The 21954-nt window shown below is 37.5% G+C and overlaps 1 protein-coding gene across 1 annotated transcript in view; it reads right to left on the bottom strand.

Moving 5' to 3' along the window:
* LOC6034399 (tyrosine-protein phosphatase non-receptor type 14) overlaps positions 1 to 21954 on the bottom strand; it is a 37139-nt gene that overhangs the window by 2898 nt on the left and 12287 nt on the right. The window contains 3 exon segments of the mRNA XM_001844665.2: positions 3828 to 5154; positions 5156 to 6356; positions 6359 to 6646. Of these exon segments, the coding sequence (XP_001844717.2) occupies positions 3828 to 5154; positions 5156 to 6356; positions 6359 to 6646 (2816 nt within the window).

Below are 21954 nucleotides of genomic sequence, written 5' to 3'. Positions count from 1 at the left end.
AACAAATCAAACTTTTTTTAAAATTTTAAGTGTTATTTTTCTCAACACTTTTTAATGATTGCAATAGGTTGAAAATGGATTTTTAATGATCAAAAATGGGGGAGGATTGAGCTGTACGCATTTTGATGAAAATTTTGTATAATTTGGATTTGTTAATTTGAATGCAAATGCAAATTACAAACGTTTAAATAATTTTCTTTTCGATATAATAATATTGAATATCCAGAGTTTCCTCATATGGTCTAAACTTTAAAGCAGAATCTTTAAAGGCCTAAATTCTGAGATTCAAAAAAAAAAATCTAAAAAAATTAGTTCTAAAATTACCATATTAGTTTTACTGTATACTCTCTATTTTTTATATTTGTTTATTATTAGGCCGTTGCAAATATTTTTCAAAGTTTATGCCCTTCAATATTAGCTCCAAAAATCAGGGGGCAAAAAACATATTTTATTCAAAAAACTTCAAAATTTCAATTAAATTAGACGTTTAATAAACTGGAAACAATTTGAAATGCATTTTCCATCATTGATAATCACATTGAGCCTGCATGATTCAAATAGTTAAAAAAATGAATTTTGTAAAATTTCGATGCACAGTACTGCCATTTTTTTTTGTGAAAGTTTTTTTTTCGTCAAAACTTAAACTTTTTAAAATCTAATGATTGTAAAAAAAACTGTACTGATGTATGATGCATTTTACAACACTTGTTTCATTCAAATGTCGCTATAAGTAATATTTTAGGTCATTCACCTAAAATTTGATTAAAAAAAAACAATTTCGTGATTCATGGATTCAAATATTCAAAAGTTTAAAAAATCTGGCATTTTTTTTTATTTATTAAACAAGTCGATTGTATGAATTTCATATCATGTTTTGAATTAATACACTATTGTTCGTTTCATTTTCGTTTTACGGAGCAAGGTGGGGGACGCGGCCTCAAGTCAGTCCAAGTCCGGTTTCTTGTGGAAAAAAGGGTAGTGGCCGAACTAGTATTGCATACCAAATGAACACCACCGGAAGATATAGGGGATCGGGAGGGGGGAGGTGAAAGAAAATTAGTGTTGATGTGAGTAGTAAGAACTTGGATGATTTGAGCAGTTACGGTAATCAAAGTTTAACACTGAATAAAGAAAATCTGAAATTGTGATTCAAAGTAAGAAGGCCCGGAATAAATTAAATTATTAGTTAATTAAATAAGAAAATGTAACTAATCGGAGATCTATACAAAAGAAACCTATGATGTATTCCAAATTTAAAGGAAATAAAAATACTAGAGAAAAAAGATGAAAACTAACTGCCGACCTGTCACGTCCGTCAATAGTCTTGTCGTACATTACAACTAGAAACAGATCTGCCAATGAAATGTTACACTTCGTTCAAATCAACTAATCATTTAAGTCCAATTATTCATCTACGGAAAACTATCTAACTTTAATCAACAACCTAAACTAAACTGTCTGAAAGTAAATTTAATCTCAAATCCCCGAATGTTTTATTATAACGCCAAATAAGGTAAAGGATCTTGTTTTTAAACCAGTCTTGCCGCTTCCAAAAACCAATAAACATAAATGAACAGTTCATAAGTTGAACACTTGTAATTAAGACGACTATTTCATGCCATTCATTTCATTAGGGCATAGAGCTTTGCAAACAAGAGTGCATCTCTATTATACCTTATGTAAACTGTCATTTGAGTGAAGGAGACACACTCCTGTTCACAAAACCCATGCGCCCTTTTGAAATGTTAGGCTCCATTTGATCGTCAAGGCTCCAGTAGACCATCGATTCGCAACAATGGTCGATACAACCATAATCCGAAAACCGTTAGTTCAACAGATTAACGAATTTTGTCCGATATCATCGCACTATTGATTGACCGAGACTCTATGGAAATTTTGACATATCAAAATGCTACGTAATAATATTTTTTTTTAAATAAATTTCAAAATCTATTCTATCCTACAATGCCTAGAAGAGGCCTCTGTTTCTGTTGTGAGTAAGCGCTGGTTTCAGAGTTCATTTTTCAATTTAAAAGGGGTGGGAGACGACTAATTTGCTTCATGAACTCCTACTCGGCCTTGGGACCACCTCTTAAGACACTGATGGCTCCGTGGGTCTCGTGGCGCAGGGGTAGCGGCTTCGGCTGCCGATCCCGATGATGCTATGAGACGCGGGTTCGATTCCCGCCTTATCCACTGAGCTTCTATCGGATGGTGAAGTAAAACGTCGGTCCCGGTTTCTCCTGTCTCGTCAGAGGCGCTGGAGCAGAAATCCCACGTTAGAGGAAGGCCATGCCCCGGGGGGCGTAGTGCCAATAGTTTCGTTAGTTTCGTTTCGGCTCCTAGCTAGGAATTAAACCTAGACACAGCGTCGAGGCCCGCTTCGCATGGCAAAAATGTTGGCTGGGGGGAAGTGATATTATCACGAAATTTTATTTTAAAGCCAACATTGCTAACGGCGTCGAGGTCCTTACTCATGCCCAAGGTTTTGAATTAATACACTATTGTATTATCAAAACTTTAACCACAGGATTTTATTTTTATTTTTGAATCATCTCAAAAATCTCTTTTTCAAAATTTCAACACCCCCCCCCCTCCCCTTCGTGGACAATTGTCCATACAAAAAAACTTTTTGTATGGAGCGTGGACAATCGCCATACTTACCCCCACTTCCCTATAGTGTTTACGTGGTTTATGGATGGTCCCTTTATTTAATTTTCTCTTTTCTTTTCCTCTGGATTACTTTTTAAATATTTGATGAATTTTTAGTTTTTTTTGATTGTGTATTGTTGTTTAGGGACCATCCATAAACCACGTGGAAACTTTTTTTTTAAAATCTCACCCCCCCATATCGTGGACAATTTCCATACAAATAAAATCTTTTTTGTATGGAGCGTGGAAAATCGCAGAACCACCCCCCCCCCCTCCTCCTCCTTCCCTAAGGTGTCCACGTAGTTTATGGATGGTCCCTTAACGGAATTTTTGTATTTCCGAATTTTAGAAACTAGCCATTTAGAATTGTAACAATAACAACATTTAATTTTAAAATTTCTGAATTTCAAAAATATTAAATTTCAAAGTTTAATTTCTGAATTTTGGGATTATAAAAATTAACAATTTAGAATAGCACATCTTCTCCTTTAATTTAAAGATTTTATAATTTTTAAAAATTGATTTAAAAAATCTTTATACTTTGCAATTTAGAAATTTTTCAATTATACAATTTAAGAATTTTAAGAATCTAAAATTTTTGAATTTTGTAAACCTGTAAATTTTTCCGAATTCGAACCTTAAGAAGGGATTTCCCCTAGGATTTCCCGATTGAGTTGAAGTTTTGGGCCAAAATGTACGTGTTGCTTCTTTGAGAAAAAAAAAACAAATGTTACACTTAAAAATGTATTTTTTATTCGAAAATTATTAGCGCAATTAAACTATTTCTAGAATTTCTTTTATTTATTTATTTGCGTTTAAGAACCACTTAATTCAAATATTAAATAGTATAAAAATTTATTTCTGATATGTTTCAGATGCCAACAGATGCTATCATTTGAGCTATGGCAAAAAGTTGGTCAAAATCCATTTGGCAGTGTTGCCAATTTGTCGATAAAATTAGAAATTGAAGTAATTTTTTGAACTTAATTTTTAAATAAAAAATAGCAAATAGCAATAGCAAGTTGCTAACTTCCAAACAATTTTATTTAAACAGGTTTGGAGTCGCAGTCATTATTTATTATACCGAATACCACAAAGAATATTAAGAAAGTTCTCCCCACAGCCTCGTACCTCGGAAGGCACCCCGCCATCCAAAAAACGCAACCATCACTCACCAACTTCTCCTTGCTAATATTCGCCGGCAGCGGCTGCTGCCGCGGCATCCCCGTCGACCACCGGTGCTTAATCTGCCCCTCACTCATCGAACTATTGGCACTTCCTCCCCCTCCCCCAGCCGCCGCCGCCGCAGCCTTATTCTTCCGATCCTTCTCCCGCCCCAACGTGGCACTCTTCTGCTTATCGGCCGAATTCTTCGACCTCCCCCCGAGAATATCCCAGATTTTCCTCCGCTTGGTCTCCTTAACCGAAGAACTCGCCGTCGAGTTGCTCGCGGATGACGACGTCGCCGCACTCACGTTGTGACTCGGATGGGAGCTGATGCCGGAGTCGTTGTGCGAGTTGCTGTGCGTGGAGTTGGTTGGCGCCGCCATCGTGGTCGTGGTCGTTTCGAGGGTGTAGTTGGAGAACGCGGACGCGTCCAGCACGTTTGCGGCCGAGTGGGACCGGTTGATGGCTTCGATTGGTTGCGGGGTGATTTGGGGAGGTGGTTGGTTCGTGGGGATCGTGAAGGTTTCGTGGAGGGTGGGGGTTGGTTCTGGGAGTGGGGGTGGGTGGACGTGCTCCGGGATGGGGAATTGGGGTTGTTGGGGTTCTTGGGGTTGGGTGTGACGGGTGATGCCGGGGGCGGATTGGACGCTGGAGGTTCGGTTGCGGATTTCACCGAGCGATTCGTTTTCGTTCTTCCAGGGGAGCGGGACGTTTTCGTAGATGGGTTCGATGGAGCCGTTGATGTGCTGGGCGGATCGGTTGAGGTGAGGTTTGGGGATGATGCCGTTGTGGAATTGGGTTCCGTCCTGGGTGATGAGCAGGTGTTCGACTTCCCGGGGGACGTAGTAGATGACGTTGGCGGTGGGTTTGGTGGGTTCGACAAAGTTCAGATTCTCGTACGTTCCGTGCGGGACGATGTTTTGGGAGTGTCGGAGTTGTTGCTGCTGTTGTTGGTGGGTTCCCGGGTAGAACATCTGGTTGTTTTGAGACATTTGCATGAGTTGAGCATTGAGCAGGGAACGGTTTGAGACCAGATCGGGACTAGATCCGGACACGTGCGAGCGGTAGCCGAGCAGGGCCCGGTGGGAGGCAAGGTCCGGGGTTGAGGTTGAGCTGAGACGGTTTGCCGGATAGGGCGGGGGTGGTTTGACCAGTCGCATCATCTTGAAGCGGTGCGTAAGGCCGTAGTCGGAAGCGTCCGAGTAGTGCGGTCCGATCATGTGCGTCGTCGTGTGGTGCGTTACGTCCGGGTACGGCTGCTGGTGGATCGTGGGTTGGTGCTGGATGGGTTGGTTGAAGTAGGACACGTCTGGTTGACTGCCGGTTATGTTGTACCAAGTGGCCCGGGTCTTGAGCTAGCATTTGGGAGGCGGACAGGTGGAGCAGGTTCCCGTTGCTTAACCGGACGTCGTTGGTGCTGTTGCGGTACTTTTGCTGGATGGCAGTTTCGTAGTCTGGAGCGGGTCGATACGTCGGCAGCAACGCCTTCAACCGCTCCCGGTCTTGGCTGACGTTGTTGTTGCTCAAGTCTAGACAGGACGAACTTTGGGCACGGTTGATGAGCGAGGCGTTCGAACCGGCCGGGTTGATGGCCCAGTTCGAGCCGTGATTCGAATACTCCAATGGCACCGAAGATGACGAGTTCAGGTTGATGTCCAGCGTTGAGGCCTGCAGCGAAGACCGTGACTGGATGACGTTGGCGTTGACGTTCGCCAGACTGTTGTTGTTCAGATTGTTGACGCTGCCAATGTTGGTCGTCCCGGGGGAAGGTTGCGTCTCCACCATCATCGAAGGCCCAGCGTTATTCCACACGCTCGAGTGACTCGCCAACTCATTGTTGCTCTGCCAGTTGGCCGAACCCATGATGTGACCCATCGCCGAAGCCGATATCTGGTACTGACTCTCACTCAACAAATCATCCCGGCTGTCGTTCAAATTCTCGTGCTGAAACAGGTTCAAATTCAGCTGACTCGCCTGCGTCTGATTCTTCTCAAACCGCGCAAAGAACCTGTGCTGCAGCGCACACAACCTCCAAATGTACGACCCCGTCGTCGAGTCCGACACCGTAAACCGCACATTCTCGTTCGCGTCCGAACACTCAATGTTGAAGTACTTCTTATGGTTCAGTACGTTCTTAATATCCCGCCACGGGTAAAACTTGTTACTCTCACTCGCCACAATGATCCCCGACACCGAGATCCCCAACGTAACATCCGCCCCGTTCTCATCCTTGGCCGCAAACGTCTCCTGTCCGTACCCATCCAGCTGTTGACACGCCGAAATGTACAAACTCTCCGCCGCCCCCTGCGTCACATTGTGCAGCTCATAAGCCTGATGAATGACCTCCTCCGTCAACCGCTCCAACAAATTAGCCATTATCATCTCCTGCGGAAACGACAGCAGCGTCTTCAGGTAATCCACCGTATGCCGATCCTGATGGTTCCCGTACTCCGCCTGCCGACTGTAATTCGCCAAAATCACCGCCTGCTTCGGATCGCAATTAATCCGACCCTCCACCACATCGTGCTTCAACTGCAAAAGTAGTAATTCCGCGTCCCCTCGTCGCTAATCAAACTGACCCCCGACAGCACATAGTACATCACCCTCAAATACAACACCTTCACGTTCGCGGAAAACTTCTCCAACTGCCGGCTAATCGGCCGATCCAGATCAACCCATCGCATCTCCCCGCTCGACCCGCCCTTCACCTCGTACCGCAGCCCGAAAAACTCCGGCTGCCCAATCGAAATCCGCTGGCACACATTCTCCAAACACTCCTGCCCGGTACTCTCCGAACTCAGCGTGCAGTCTATTTTGGTGGAAGAATCTGAAAACAGAAAAAAAAAAAACAAAGAAAAACATTGATAAGACCGATGATAAGGGTTTCGCGCGCAAAGCTTTTATTATTATATTATAACGTGATACAATATAGATAAAATTCCTCGGGGATTTAATTACGCTGCGCGAGGTAACTATTTGCACTTGCGCAGCGAAGCTGTGATTGATGAAGATGAAATTGCGTATACGGCGAACAACACGCGATTCAGGTTGACTGGGTGGGACTGGGCTGATAACGCGCCAATTGCTGTTAGATAGCACCTGGTGGTGAGAATTCTGGTTTCTAATCTAGTTGGCCACCAAGCGTCATCAGCTGATTGGTAGTGATCATCTTCGATATTTGTATTTAACTGTTGTGCTGATAACACTGGTAACTGATTTGATTGGTTATCTATATCTATGGAATGTTGCCTGTTAATATTAGAACAACGCACCCCTATTTTTTCTACCTTTGGACATTTCAAATTTGTTTTTTTATTAAGAGAGTTAATTTCAATGGATAAATCACTTCACTTCACTCATTTTCGACATAAACTTATTTATTTGCAGCGGCCTAACTAACTTTTATCTATTTTTCTTGTCTTCAGGAGCAACAGTTGTTCTAGAGCAATTCTTTACCAAAACCGGAAATTTCTAATGAAACATTCGTAGAATTTTCCGATCCTTTCGAAAAAAAATATTTTGAAAAAAATTAAATCAAGATTAGCATTTTAAATTGGCGTAATATTCAATGTTTGGCTTTTTTTAAATGTTATTCTTGATTAAACAAAATTCTAAATATTTTTTTTTTCGAAAAGATCGGAAAATTTCACGAATGTTTCATGTTTTAACATTGAAAATCGGACCATAAGTTGCTGAGATATCGACATTAGAAAATGGTGGTTGTTTTTTTGTTCTCAGCAACCCGAGGTCGAATCTTCTTAAAAAAAATAATTTTGGGATGATTTTTCAAAATCGAAAAACTGCCAATATTTCGCCAAAATCATACTTTGAGTGGCTATATCTTGAAAACAGGGCCCTTTATAAAAAAAATCTGTAAAGTACTTTTCGATTAAAAATTCAATTTGACATAAAAAAATGACGTCACATTTGTTTTTGCATGCAATTTCGATTTTTTTTCCAAAAATCACGAATTTTTCAAACATTTATAACTCGGCGGCAAATTTTTGACCATGTTTCTCTATAGCTCAAAAGTAGCGGGTTTTTGTTCCCTGAAACATATCATAAAATCTCGAAAATCAAAAAATACGTATTTTGGGAAATTGAGTTTTTGTAAAAAAAAGTTTATTTAAAAATTTGCAAAAAAAAATTCTCCGTGTGCCTATTTTTTCTCAATAGTCCTCAACAGTACCTACAACATTGCCGAAGACATCAAATTGATCAGAAAATTAACTCAAAAGTTACAGCTGTTTGAATATTTACGTACCATGTTTGTATGGGCAGCAGCTTAAATTGTATGGAGACTTGTATGGGTGAACCAATGACACAAAATAGCTTATTTGGTCATAGGGAAAGCCCCCACAAAGTTTGAGCCAAATAAAAAAATACAAAAAATAAAAATGGTCGAAATCGGCCGATTTTGTAGAGAGTTGTTCTCTACGAAAAACAGTACTTTTATTGTTTAATATTTTTCTTATACCATTCCATTAGGGTAGTTGACCCTATTTTTGAACTACCTTGCAAAGTTTCAACTTATTCCGGCTTGTTCTCAAGAATATTTAATCCAAACTCATTTTTTTTTCTTCGAAATCTAATCAAATGTCATTATTATCATTATTGTGTTAAAATTTTGATAGTGGTTTCAGGAATGTTCTTCAATTGAACAATCACGACGACTAGTTGAAATCGATAAAATCACTATAATTTTGCCGCTTGGGTCCAATATTGGTACTAGGTCCAATAAAGAATCATTCGTTCTTTTTTTATTTGCATTTATTTCGTTTTCATGAGTTAATTTTCAAATAATGACATTTTTCAAAGCATTGGCAAAGACACAAGTCAAAGCCCACAATTTTTGAAAAAAGAAATAAAACCACTTTGAACATAAATAAATGGTTTGAAAATTTATTTTCGGCGATTTTTTAGATCGGAGCCCGTCTAAAGGCTGTGATGGGTTGTAGAGCGTTAAACTTTTTATAATTCAGTTCTTAATGTTTTTTTCTTAAATTGTTTGATAAAATGTTTTAAACTTTTTCACAAAATTAAATTCTCTGGTTTGCAATGCAGTCCAGACTCAATTTTCCGAAGGTTTGTATGAGACTTCGAAAGATCGAATCACGAACAAAACATTTTTTGTTTCGTGTTTTTTTTTTTAATTTTCTTACTTTTTACATCAAACTCGAGTTTTGCGACCCCATTTTAGTCAAATTTAAATAGTTGGTTGTGTATTAAATTGAAAAATGCCTTTTTTCAATATTTCATCACCACCATCTTGGCCGCCATCTTGGATTTAAAAGTTCTTAGTCACCTTAAGTTTAGAGGTCGATTATCCGAAGTGAAATTTTGCTAAGGCCTTCGGATAGTCCAGTCTGGACTGTACAGCGTAACAGCCATAACGACTTGCGACATTTATTTATTTGTTTCTCCAAAAAAAATCGAATTTTAATTGTTTTTCAAATAGCAAATTCTTAAATTCTCGGGTTAGTTTTCAAAAGGTCGTAAGCGCCAGTTGTTCAAAATTTATTTTTTGGCACGGTTGCACTCTTCTAACGCACTACTAACGATCTACTCGAGCAGAATTTCCAAAACAAATAATTTGAACAAAAATATCGCCCGCATATAAAAAGGTCGAATGTGTTTTTCATACGGAGAAGTCACATACGTCCTTGGTGATGCAAGGTCGTAAGTACTGGTAATTTCAAAAATGTACTTACGCTCAAAGGAAAAGGACGTAAGTTCCATAATAATTGCTTAATTATTATGGGCACATGAGTTTTAAGAAAAAAGATGAATATTTGTTATCCCGTTTAATACATTGCGCTGATTATATGACCTAAATGATGCGCGAAGAATATTTTCCAAATTGCCAGCCAGCAAAACGAAGTTTCAGTCGTTTATTCCGGCAGAGGCGGCTAGCTTCCCCCACAATCATCATTTTGTGTGGCAGCTTGAATCAACACAAAATCAAGATGCAGAAACTCCAGGAACCCGAGTTCTCCAAGGTCCCAAGGACCACTGAAGAAAAGATAAACAAATCAGTGGTAATTCGTCGTTTTGTTCGTGCTCTCAGCTGGCGTATGAACCAACGCGAGAGAGAGAATAAAATCTGTCAGTTGGACTTTTCTCCACTGCGATGTTTTCTCCCAATCAACACAAAACATCGACTGCTCTTTTGCGGGGGGTGTTGAAACGATGTTTAAAATAAGAATGTTTGATTTGAATGTGTTTTAATCACAAAACAAATAAATTTTGCCAATGGTCGTATTGTCATTCTTACTCAAAAAAAGTCCCAAGTACAGGGACGTATGAAACAATTTGCTCATGTAAAAGGTCGAATCAACCTGGTGTTATAAAACAAGGCTAAAACACACATAAATTGCTATTTTTTTTCATTCACTTGATATGGCTACCATAGCTTATAGTCAAAGCAATCATTTTGACTAAAAATATGCCTTTGAAACCTTCTTACATATTAATAAGAATTAAAATAATGGTCAAAAACTTGTTCATCGTTTTCCTCCACTTGAGGGCTTTGGCTCTAAGGACGTTTTGAAAACTAACCCGAGAATTAAACAAGAATCGATCGAAAAGCTGCTTAGTTTTAAAATGGCGCTTAGGACATTTTGAAAACTAACACGAGAATTTAGCGAATCAAAATTCTCATAAATTCTTAAATATTTTTAAATTCTCTGAAAGTATCAAATCTTTAATCAAGGCTTAAGGTTTTGCTTCAACGCTTTGAACATTATATAGTAGGGTGGGTACGTTTTTCAAAAAGTTCTCGGAGCAAGTTTTAGTATGGTTCGCCTTGTAGGGCATGCCCATAGGGACTTTCATGCCAAATATCAGCTCATTTGGTTGTAAACTGGCTGCGCGCATCAGGGTTAAAGCGACGTCGGTTAAAGTTAACATGTGAATTACTATGGGAAATGGAGAACACTTTTCCCGAAGAGAGCATACGGATTCGTTGTCCCTAGACCTGGCGCATCGGCAAACAATCCGATGTCTCCGGAATCAACGGTTTTCCCTCAAAAAGCATCAAATTTTCCTTAGCATGCTATGGAAGCTTGATGAACACCGCGACGCCATACGTCAGGCAGTGGGTGAGAAACGGCTGGAATGTTTAATTGCAAACCTTCTTTTAACTAGAAAATAATCATTTCGAGTAATCCTGATATTATTCAGAATCTTTGCATAGCAAATTTGTATTTTTTTTTGCAAATATTTCAACCACGTGGTAATTTCTAATTGATTTCAATTATTTCTGTTGAATTGGACAGGAATAATCATTCAGATGCATTTACCCTACACCCAAAATTCAGAGTCGAGAGAATCGCTCCCTCAAAATTTATTCAGGGCTCAAAGCAAAAATCGAAAGAATAATGTTACAATTAACATTCGTTAATTGATACAATAAATCTCCAACAAGTACCATATTTGGATATCTGACCAATCCTTAGCAACCAAGCTGTTGTGGCCGATGCAGTTAAGTCATTGGGTTAGTAGTATCAAAGGTCTCTGGTTCGACAATTGTAGTCGACACTTTTGATTTTTTGTTTTGACGAATGAACTTTTTTTGCAAATGAACCTCGACGGAATAATTTTCTCGCCCATCTCGAGCTGTGTCCTGAAATAGGTGCTGAAAAGTTTAACTGTTCAACACTTGTATCGTAAAGTAACATTTTTCAATATTTTTTATTTGGAACCGATTTGTATTTAACACATGGATGATTGATATAAAATTTCATTCAAAAAGCGATTTCGGAATTGCAAAAAATGTTGTAAGCAACAAGTTGCAAAAAGCAGATTTTTTCAGCACTCGTAGTATTTATCCAACTCGATAAACCTCGTTGGATAAATGTACGACTCGTGCTGAAAAAATCTGCATTTTGCAACTTGTTGCATAAACTACTATTAAATGATTGAAATCATTTTGATTTCATGAAAATAACAGCATGTTGCAAATTAATTTTCTTAGCAATATTGTTTTTCTGATTTTTAGGAAATATACCCTTTCTCAGCCTATTTCTATTATCGGCCTATCAGCACTTTGATCATGAATTACAGCTTTAATAAAGTATTTTTGCCTGTTCCAAAGTAATAAATAGCTCAAATAAAAGTGAACAACAACTCTCCATTGATGATACATCTGAAAATGTTGATTTAATAGCGGAAACCGCAAAAATGATGAGAATTGGTCGGCTTAGACTGATTAATTCCCCTAGCAATTTTTTTTTTTGCCAAATGTCCGTCTATTAACAATGGTGATGTTTATTCTTGAGCTTAAAGTACATTTGTTTAATTTTTATCTACACAGGTATACAAAATACAACTTGGTTAGTTGATATTTTTCAAATGAAATAAAATTTCAAAATATTCGTAATTATGCCAGCCACGAGACTCATTCATTCACAAATGTTTGCAGACTCGCTCGAACCGGTCTCAGGTCTCATTATTTCTCATCGGTCAATGTCATCGATACACCATAAATATCCCTTTGGTCTCTCTGTTCCGTTCCCCCTGCCCAACAGCCAGTCAGTCACACCTCTTTTTCACGGATCACTTACTCAAAGGTATCACCGTTAACTGCAACATATTGGCTCCAGCTTTGGTTCAGGCTGGTCTTGCATTTGCTGCCGTTGCTGCTACTGCTGCAAGTGCACACCTTTAACACTATCCGACATAAAAAAAACAATCACAATGAAATTTCCACTCCAATGCCCATCCTCAACACTTGCACTTTGCGTTTCATTCATAAATGCGGATTCATTGCGAGTGAACTGAATTTTTGTTTTTTTTTTCCTTTGGTTTCAAACTTGCTGAAAGAATCCACCCCCAACTTGAAACACGTTGGTCTTGGTCAATTTTTTGGGTGGCTTACAAACCACTAAGTGCGATAAATTCCGCGCGTGCGTTACAACCTTTGCGGCGAACCGAACCGAACTGGCGGGCAGACTAAACTGTTGCGACTTGCCAACGTTGGTTGGTTAGTATTAGAAGAGACAATTCCAACAGGCGGCAACGCAAACCAAACGGAATTCTTATCAGTCTCGGGGGGCTGTGATTAGTGGGGTTCCAAACACACACAAAGTCGACCAATAGAACTGAAAAAAAACGAGTGTGTTGACCACTGACGCGACAGTCTCGAATGCGAAAAATGAATGAGTATTGAGTGGGTGGGTGGATGATGACTAACCACCATGTAAGGGCAGTTACTGGAGGTCTCCCCCCCCCCGCCCTGAGTGTGGAATACCTGGTAAAGGTAAAACAGCACACACTTTTAATATTGATGGTGCCGACTGGAAGCGGCGGCCAGCAATCACGATGGCACGATGACGACAACTTTGGCAGAGTTGCGCTGGACAAAGGGTTTGTTTTCGGGGGAAATGGGTCATAATTTGAACAAGCACAAGTTTTTAAAAAAAGCTCATTTAAAATTGTGAGACTTCTTTTATTTTGAAACGCATTTTCGAAGATCATAATATTGAAAAATATCTGAAAAACCATACTTTTATCAATTTTTTAAAGTTTTTGTCAAAACTCTCCAGCTCTAAAGCGAAACCTAGTTGGAAATACAATCGAGGATTTCCCTTATCCTCTTAAAAAAGTGGAGCATATCTTTGTCCCCTGGTCCTGATGTCTACCACAACATGAGAGCGACCGGCAATGGACGGCTGTCGTGTTGTTAAGAATCTGGTTCAGGTAAAATTGGTTCTATTTCCAAATATCAATTCCTAGGAAACCTGGACTTGGATGATCGTCACATGAAATATGACGAAACTTGTTCTGCTATCCGTTAAGATCACCAAAGCACTACCCTTTAAGTTATCCCGAAAAATTATCAAATTTCAATGAGATTTGTGAGTTGAATTCCGTTGAGGATGAGCAGTACCTATTTTTTAATCATCCCGTATTCAGGTGGCATTTCTTTAGGGGTCAGCTTTAGCTGTGTTTTTTTACAAACATTTCCTATATTTTAAGTAAAAAGATGCATGCAGAAATTTGTGTAGTGTCCCAGACTATGCCTCTGCGCATTTTTAATACAATTTAAAAGATAATGGTGCCATTCTATAGCACAACATGTGAAAAACAAGCAAAAAAATAAATTAAAAAGTGACTTAAAAACATGAAAAAATTAGAAAGGCAAAATGTAATGATAGGAGGTGGTAGAAAAGGCCAATTTCCACCAAAAACAAACATAAACTAAAAAGATAAATTTAAATACTTAAAATAAAACAAAACAAAAAACGTTACTTAATCCACCTTCAGGTGGTTGGTGCCTTCCTCACATTCATGTTGTATTTTTGGTTGTTTTCACAAATTAATTTAAGAGTTTTTTTTTAATTTTTTTATTAAATTTAAAAAAAAATCATTTATTTTTTTTTTAATTATTGTTTTTACCAGAACAGCAATTTACAATCCTTTTTGCCTTCCTCACCTGAGGCAAGGCTATAAAATCACTCGAAAAATGAACGAAAAAAAAAAAATGAAAAAAAAAATAAAAAAAAACTCTTGAATTAATTTGTAAATACAATCTAAAATACAACATGGATGCGAGGAAGGCACCAACCACCTTAGGGTGGATAAAGTAACGTTTTTTGTCCAACTCTCCAAAATAAAGGAGAAAGGGGGTTGTAATTTTGGGTTGAGAAAGTTATTTCGACCAACTTTTGATTGACGGTATTAGATTAGCTTTATGGATTCTCTTTTTTATGTTTCATCTTTTAATTGCTTTTCGATTGTTTTTTTTTCAGTTTCTGTTTTTTTTTTGTGAAAAATCCAATATTTTTTCGTGTTCAATATTTTTCAGTCACTTTTCGTCATCCATTATTTGCTACAAAGTTATTTTTTTTTGTAAAATTGGAAGGTTGAACATTACCTCTTTTATGATGTAATTTTACCTTAATTAAGACTGAAAAGTAACATTACACCAGAAAAGTGGCAAAATTACATATCTACAGAGGTAAAGTTTGAGCAGTTCTCTACGAAATCGATATTTTTTTTTAATTTTAATTTTTGTATTTTTTAATCCAGCTGTTGTTAATATGAAACATTCATGAAATTTGTTGATCTCTTCAAAAAAAATATTTTCAAAAATTTTAAATCAAGACTAACATTTCAAACGGGCCAAATATTCAATATTATGCCCTTTTGAATTGTTAGTCTTTATTTGACATTTTTGAAAATATTTTTTTCGAAAAGATCGGAGAATTTCACGATAGTTACATATTTTAACATTGTAAATCGGACCATTAGTTGCGGAGGTATCGACATTAGAAAATGGTGGGTTGTTTGGGTGAGACTTAGAAAACATAAATTTTCATGTTTTTTAAGCCTTTGTATGGCAATATCTCAGCAACTAAAGGGACCATCCATAAACCACGTGGACACTTTTGGGGGTATGGCGATTGTCCACGATCCATACAAAAAGATTTTTTTGTATGGACAATTGTCCACGAAGGGGGGGGGGGGGGGTAATAGATTCCCAAAAAAGTGTCCACGTGGTTTATGGATGGTCCCAAAGGTCGTATCAACAAAGTTCAAAGAAGAAAAATATAGAGAATTTTCTCAGCATTTCAAAAATTTTTTTTTTTAGTAAGCAAACATGTGCACTAGTTTAATGAAATGGAAAAGTGCGACTATTTTCAAAAAAGTTCCCTAAAAATAGCTATAACTTGAAATCGGTGCACTTTATAAAAATTACACTTAAGTACTTTTTGGTTGAAAAATTTTTGCGACCAATAATTAGATTTTTTTTTAAATCAGTATTGATTCAAAAATTCATAAGTCGGTCAAAGATTTTTTCCACAAAAAAAAAGTTGGCATTTGATGTCCCCTAAAACATATCAAAAAAATAAAAATAATAAAAAATGTGTTTTTTTTTTTTGCAAATCAAGTTTTAGTGGCATAAAGTTAAATTAAAAATCACCACCATTTTTTTACCGTGTATAATTTTTTTTCAGTGTAGTCCGTATCCATACCTACAATTTTGCCGAAGACTCGAAATCGATCAGAAAATTCCTCCAAATGATACAGATTTAAAATATGAGAGTTTTGAATTTTCACATATCATTTTTGTATGGACAGCTGCCAAATTTGTATGGAAATTTATAAGGGCATACCGAAGGCACCAAAAAAGTTTCAGCCGGATTAAAAAATACAAAAAAAACGAATGACCGAAATTTGAGAGAATTACTCATTTCTGACATAAGATATATACCCATTTCCAGATGATTACCATGATTTTTTTTTTAAATTGTTCCATCCTTCCAGCTCAAAACATAAATTTTAGAACGGATTTTCTAATCGATTTGGTGTAAAGCTGTAGAATAATAAGTAGTATAAGTAAAAAATCATGGTAAAATTACATCTGGGTGTAATGTGTAATTTTCTCTATAAAAATGTGTAAATTTACAATTTTTGTTGTAATACAGTGGACTCTCTGGCTTTCGATCTTCTCGATATTAATAAACTTTGCAGTCCCTTCAAATAGATTGCTTCGATTATTCATTCTATAATTTGATAACTCCCGCTCTCGACGGTCCCTTCAATATCGACAACGAGAGAGTCCACTGTGCCACATTTCCAGTCTAAGCTGAGGTAATATTACATCATAAAAGATGTAATTTTACACCTTTCAAATCTACACCATGTTTTACTTTGTCGATGTTGCCTACTTCTCAGGAAAAATAATCACACCCTTAATATTAACCCATTTTATAAATTAGATTTTTGACAGTCGAGCCAAAATTGTCACTGGAAGTTGGTCTAAATTCGTTTGAGAGAGATGCCAATTTTTCTAATAAATTAAAAATGCTTTTTTTTTATTTTTTAATGACTTATTTTTCCTTGAAAATCATGATAAAGCGTAGATTTTTTTCTAGAAGATCACAAAATTTCCTATAAGTTTGCTTCAAAAATATTCAAGATTGTACCAAAGGTTGCTGAGATACAGCCTCCGAAAGAAAAACTAAAAAATGATTTTTTTTCATACATCACAATTGAGTTGTCTTTTTAAGAGACGATAACTCAGCAAATGTGCGTCCGATTTTCTAGCTCAAGAAATAAATTATTTTAAATTCTAATTAACACCTTAAAATGAAGTCGAAATATTTGGTCAACTTTTTCCCCATTTTCAAAAAATCATTATATTTTCAACTTTTGCCAAATCTCGACAATAAAAAAAGAACGCCTTGAAAGAACTTGAAAACGGTGCACGGTTTTGCAGTTGTCTCTTCTATGTAGGGATTATAATTTTTTTCTCATTTTTTTTGTCCCATTTCGTACCCATAATCTCCCACTATCCAACAACCTACTAATTAGCGCCGTGATCCCCATAAGGCAAGAATGGAATCACCTGAGGCGTCGTCGCTCACAGCAAAGGAAGATGCTGGATTGGTGTGAACGACTAATATGTGGAATCTAAGCTCTTATTTCAACGGCGGAAACTGGCTCCGCTGTGTAAGGAGATGAATTTAAATCTGCGTCTTTCGGAGTGTGAGTGCCTTCCATCATGTGACTAAGGCCACTCGGAGGCGGAGATTGGAGACTTGAATGATTCTGGGAAGTGATTTTAGTAGTACACGCAGAGGTTGTAGTGTCAATCTTAAGGAGACACTAGTACTAGTTTTACTTTATGAGTTAAACCTTCATTTAAACATTGTTCTAACCAGATAATACCATACATTTTTGGTAGATTTGGCACGTGTGTTTCCTCAATCGCGGAACCACGCCGTGTGTGACACGTCGTAATTCGGCAGCACTTTATCGTTCCGGCCCGGTGAGGTCGGAGCTACATTCGGTGTGTGAGTGTGTGTTTCAATGTCAAACAACAGAAACTCTGCCCAAAAAGCCGGCAGAACAAGAATACCTTTCATTTAAATATAGCTAGTGTGCGCGTGTCCTCTCTTATACACAGGAAAAAAAAAAGTTAAATCTCCAAGTTTTAGCAAAATTACACGTTCAACATGTAAATTTACACTCTCTTCTATGCTTTTATTTTTAGCATAGCATAGCATAGCATTGGTGTCTACCCGTAGCTGCTACTTCGTTATTGACCAGGACCCCCAAACATTGCTCCGTGGACCACAGATGAAAAGTAGGAACCAATCATCACCCCTTCGCAATTTTCAAAGGTCCCTATCGTGCTGATCAATACCGACGCCGGCCACGACCAGTGGTAAGACACGGGGAAGTGGATGGGAATGTTAGCCGATACTTGAGTGATGGGACCGCCAAATCGACTGCGTCTCCGACAAAGTATCACATGAGTTTTGAGGGGTTAGTAAGATGGGTATGAGGTCAGGATTCACTGTGGTAGGTGATGCGACCATGAGCAATTTGTTTATCGGTTGAAATTTTAAAAATCTTAGGCAGCCGGCTGCGGAAAGATACCTATCTAGGGATTTAAATATAGTATTAATTCGACCGCGATTCTCCAGAAATTCTCCGTCGGCGTGCCTTCCGATCAACGGTGATGTAGGAAGGGCTTCATTCATAAAAATTATTTTATATCATAAGCCTTAAAACATATCCGTCGACGTGCCTTCCGATCCTCGATGATATGGAAAGGACTTAATCCAGCAATACGACTTGCTTGTCTCAAAAAACAAAATCGGATCGTTTCTATCGAAAACTATATAAAGAGAACAAAAATAAAATTCATCGGCCAACGAACGCGCGAACAAAAAATAAATGAAAAAAGAAGAAGAAGAAATCCAATCACCCCATGTACACAAATAGCGACACAAAAGAGACGGAAAATAGCACGAACAAACAGGACTGAGCGTCCACACAGGCACCGCACTACTGATGCCATTATTTAATTAAAATGACCAATCACCCCATGCACTCGAACAGCGACACAAAAGAGACGGAAAATAACACGAAAAAATAGGACTGAGCGTCCACACAGGCACCGCACTACTGATGCCATTATTTAATTATACTGACCAATCACCTCATGCACTCGAACAGCGACATAAAAGAGACGGAAAATAACACGAAAAAACAGGACTGAGCGTCCACACAGGCACCGCACTACTGATGCCATTATTTAATTAAAATGACCGATCACCTCATGCACTCGAACAGCGACATAAAAGAGACGGAAAATAACACGAAAAAACAGGACTGAGCGTCCGCACAGGCACCGCACTACTGATCACTCTCTTCTATGCTTTTATTTTTGTTACAAAAACTCGATGTAATTTTACCATGATTTTTTTTAATGTGCACCACACACCTGACCTGCGACAGAATGGGCTTATAATGAGACCGAAAAACGTCACCAGAATTCGTCATCAAAGCCACTTGACTAAGGGTCTTTCAAGACTTGCTGAAAATGCAAACGTTTGTTCACACTTTGATGAGTGTGTGTGTTAGCCAGGCAGGTATTTGTCAGTGGGTTTATAAATGGAATAAATTGGAATCAATTTGCGCATTCTGACTGGTACGACCGACACAACTGGAACTGGATTTATTATTCAGCACACAAGAATGTTGCTCAGCAGCGCGGGTACAGATCATCGTGACTTCAAAAACCAACGGTCGAGTGATGTTTAGGGTTTTCGATCGTGCGGTCGCACGCAGTTGATTAGGTGGGTAACCCGGTTACGAGACGAGACCACCTCATAATGGGTCGTGTCGGTCACTGCGCTGCATTGTTTTCGGAGGGGGGAAATGGGTTTTCGGTGGCTGGACAGGAAAGCGTAATAAATAATAATAACAATAACTACAAGTTGTGGGTGCGTGAGTAACGGTAAAATTACTGTCTTTTGGCTATAATTACTCAAATATTTTGTTCATTGTATCCGGATGACGGATACTTGAGATTTAAATCTTTATGTAAAATGGATATAATAAACAAATGATTTTTTTTTATTTAGAATGATCTTTTGCCAAATGTATCGTATGATATAGGGTTGCCAGAACTTCAAGATAAATAGTTCATCAGAAAGGACCTCATCTCTTTCAGCCCTGATTTCATTAAAAAATGAAAATAAAGAAAAAAATATGAGGAAATGAAGAAAATTAAACTCTACAAAAAAATATTTCCGAATGTTACATCATTTATGATGTAACATTTTTGCACGTGATTAAACATATAAATTTAAGTGCAATTTGATGTAAATATGCAACAAATTATACGTAAAAACACGATTTTACGTATGATTCAACCGTTTACGTCGAATCTCAAGTTTACATTAACTGAGTTTACATTCGATTCGTTTTTTCCGTGTCGAGTAAATTCACATTTTTTTTACTTTTGTGATTAATCATTTGATCATGAGGTTCGAAAGGATTTAATCCGGTTTCAACCAATTTAACAAATCGTCAAAATTTACGTAAAAAACTTACTATTTCAGTATTTAACAAGAATATTCATTCCAATAACTCATGAAACAGATCATTGAAATAGCTATCCTTTGACGAAAAGAAATGTGATTCCCGGAAATTTGAAATGTTGGGCAAATTGTTCTGATCCCGGTTCTGAATAATATTTAACAACAAAAAATGTATAGGACAGCAAAATTAATGGTTGAAATAAGTGTGCACTTTATGGCTTGACTTCAAGGCTTCAAGTCAAAAATCGTACAACTTCAAGAAATTTATTTATAATTTTTCTAATCGCATAAGATGTCTTTCAAATCATACAATAAATTAAAAAATGATCCCAGGCATTTTTTGTGGAGAAATATTAATACAAATCCAGAAATTATGTTTTTCATGACCAATAACTTTTTAAGTACAAGTCATACTGAGCAATTCTCTACAAAATCGGTCTTTTTTCTTCAATTCTAATTTTTGTATTCTTTAATCCGGCTGAAACTTTTTTGGTGCCTTCGGTATGCCCAAAGAAGCCATTTTGCATCATTAGTTCGTCCATATAATTTTCCATACAAATTTGGCAACTGTCCATACAAAAATGATGTATGAAAATTCAAAAAACTGTATCTTTTGAAGGAATTTTTTGATCGATTTGGTGTCTTCGGCAAAGTTGTAGGTATGGATACGGACTACACTGGAAAAAAATGATACACGGTAAAAATAATTTGGTGATTTTTTTTATTTAACTTTTTATCACTAAAACTTGATTTGCAAAAAAACACTATTTTTATTTTTTTTTTATTTTTTGATATGTTTTAGAGGACATAAAATGCCAACTTTTCAGAAATTTCGAGGTTGTGCAAAAAATCATTGAGCGAGTTATGAATTTTTTAATCAATACTGATTTTCAGAGCTGAAAATGTCAGGGGTCCTGACGCGAAAATCGGCGACGCATACACGATTTTTTCAGATCCATTCACAGAACCGCAAAACCGTGACATAAACAAACCCGACTCAGTCGTGAGTGCCCTAGCTCACTGAGCAGCTGCAATGCGAGGCAGTAGTCGACCAACGCTCATTCGACGTTGCACGCACACACATAAAGAAACAAGTTTTTACACAAAAAGTTGGTATTTATGCGTGGAAATGTAATTTTGAATATAAGTTATGGTTGTTTTAAGTGTTTTGCACAGTCTAGAACCATTCAATTGTTTAAAAATAGTCAAAATAGTGTTTAGAGAGGATTTTACGAGTCAGTCATACGACACGAATTGAGTGAGTGTAGCTCATTTTTTCACGTCTCTCATTCTCCAGCAGCCGACCGACACGAGTCAGGCGGCAGTGGTTGAACGGACACAGTAGGCTTACAGTCAGATGCTAGCAGTGAACTGACATTTTGGTTTGCTTCGTGTGTACGCTGGGTTGGAAACATTTTGCAGGCCTGCTGATTTTTTCAAAAAATCGAAATATTGGTCGCAAAAATTTTTCAACTTCATTTTTCGATGTAAAATCAAATTTGCAATCAAAAAGTACTTTAGTGAAATTTTGATAAAGTGCACCGTTTTCATGTTAAATCCATTTTTAGGTGACTTTTTTGAAAATAGTCACAGTTTTTCATTTTTTTAAATTAGTGCACATGTTTGCCCACTTTTGAAAAAAATATTTTTGAAAAGCTGAGAAATTTTTCTATATTTTGCTTCTTCGGACTTTGTTGATACGACCTTTAGTTGCTGAGATATTGCAATGCAAAGGTTTAAAAACAGGAAAATTGATGTTTTCTAAGTCTCACCCAAACAGCCCACAATTTTT

The sequence above is a fragment of the Culex quinquefasciatus genome, chromosome 2 (genome assembly GCF_015732765.1).
Source record: "Culex quinquefasciatus strain JHB chromosome 2, VPISU_Cqui_1.0_pri_paternal, whole genome shotgun sequence".
Taxonomy (NCBI): Eukaryota; Metazoa; Arthropoda; class Insecta; order Diptera; family Culicidae; genus Culex; species Culex quinquefasciatus.
Note: the sequence above shows the minus strand (reverse complement) of the source record. Positions and strands in the feature narration are given on the sequence as shown.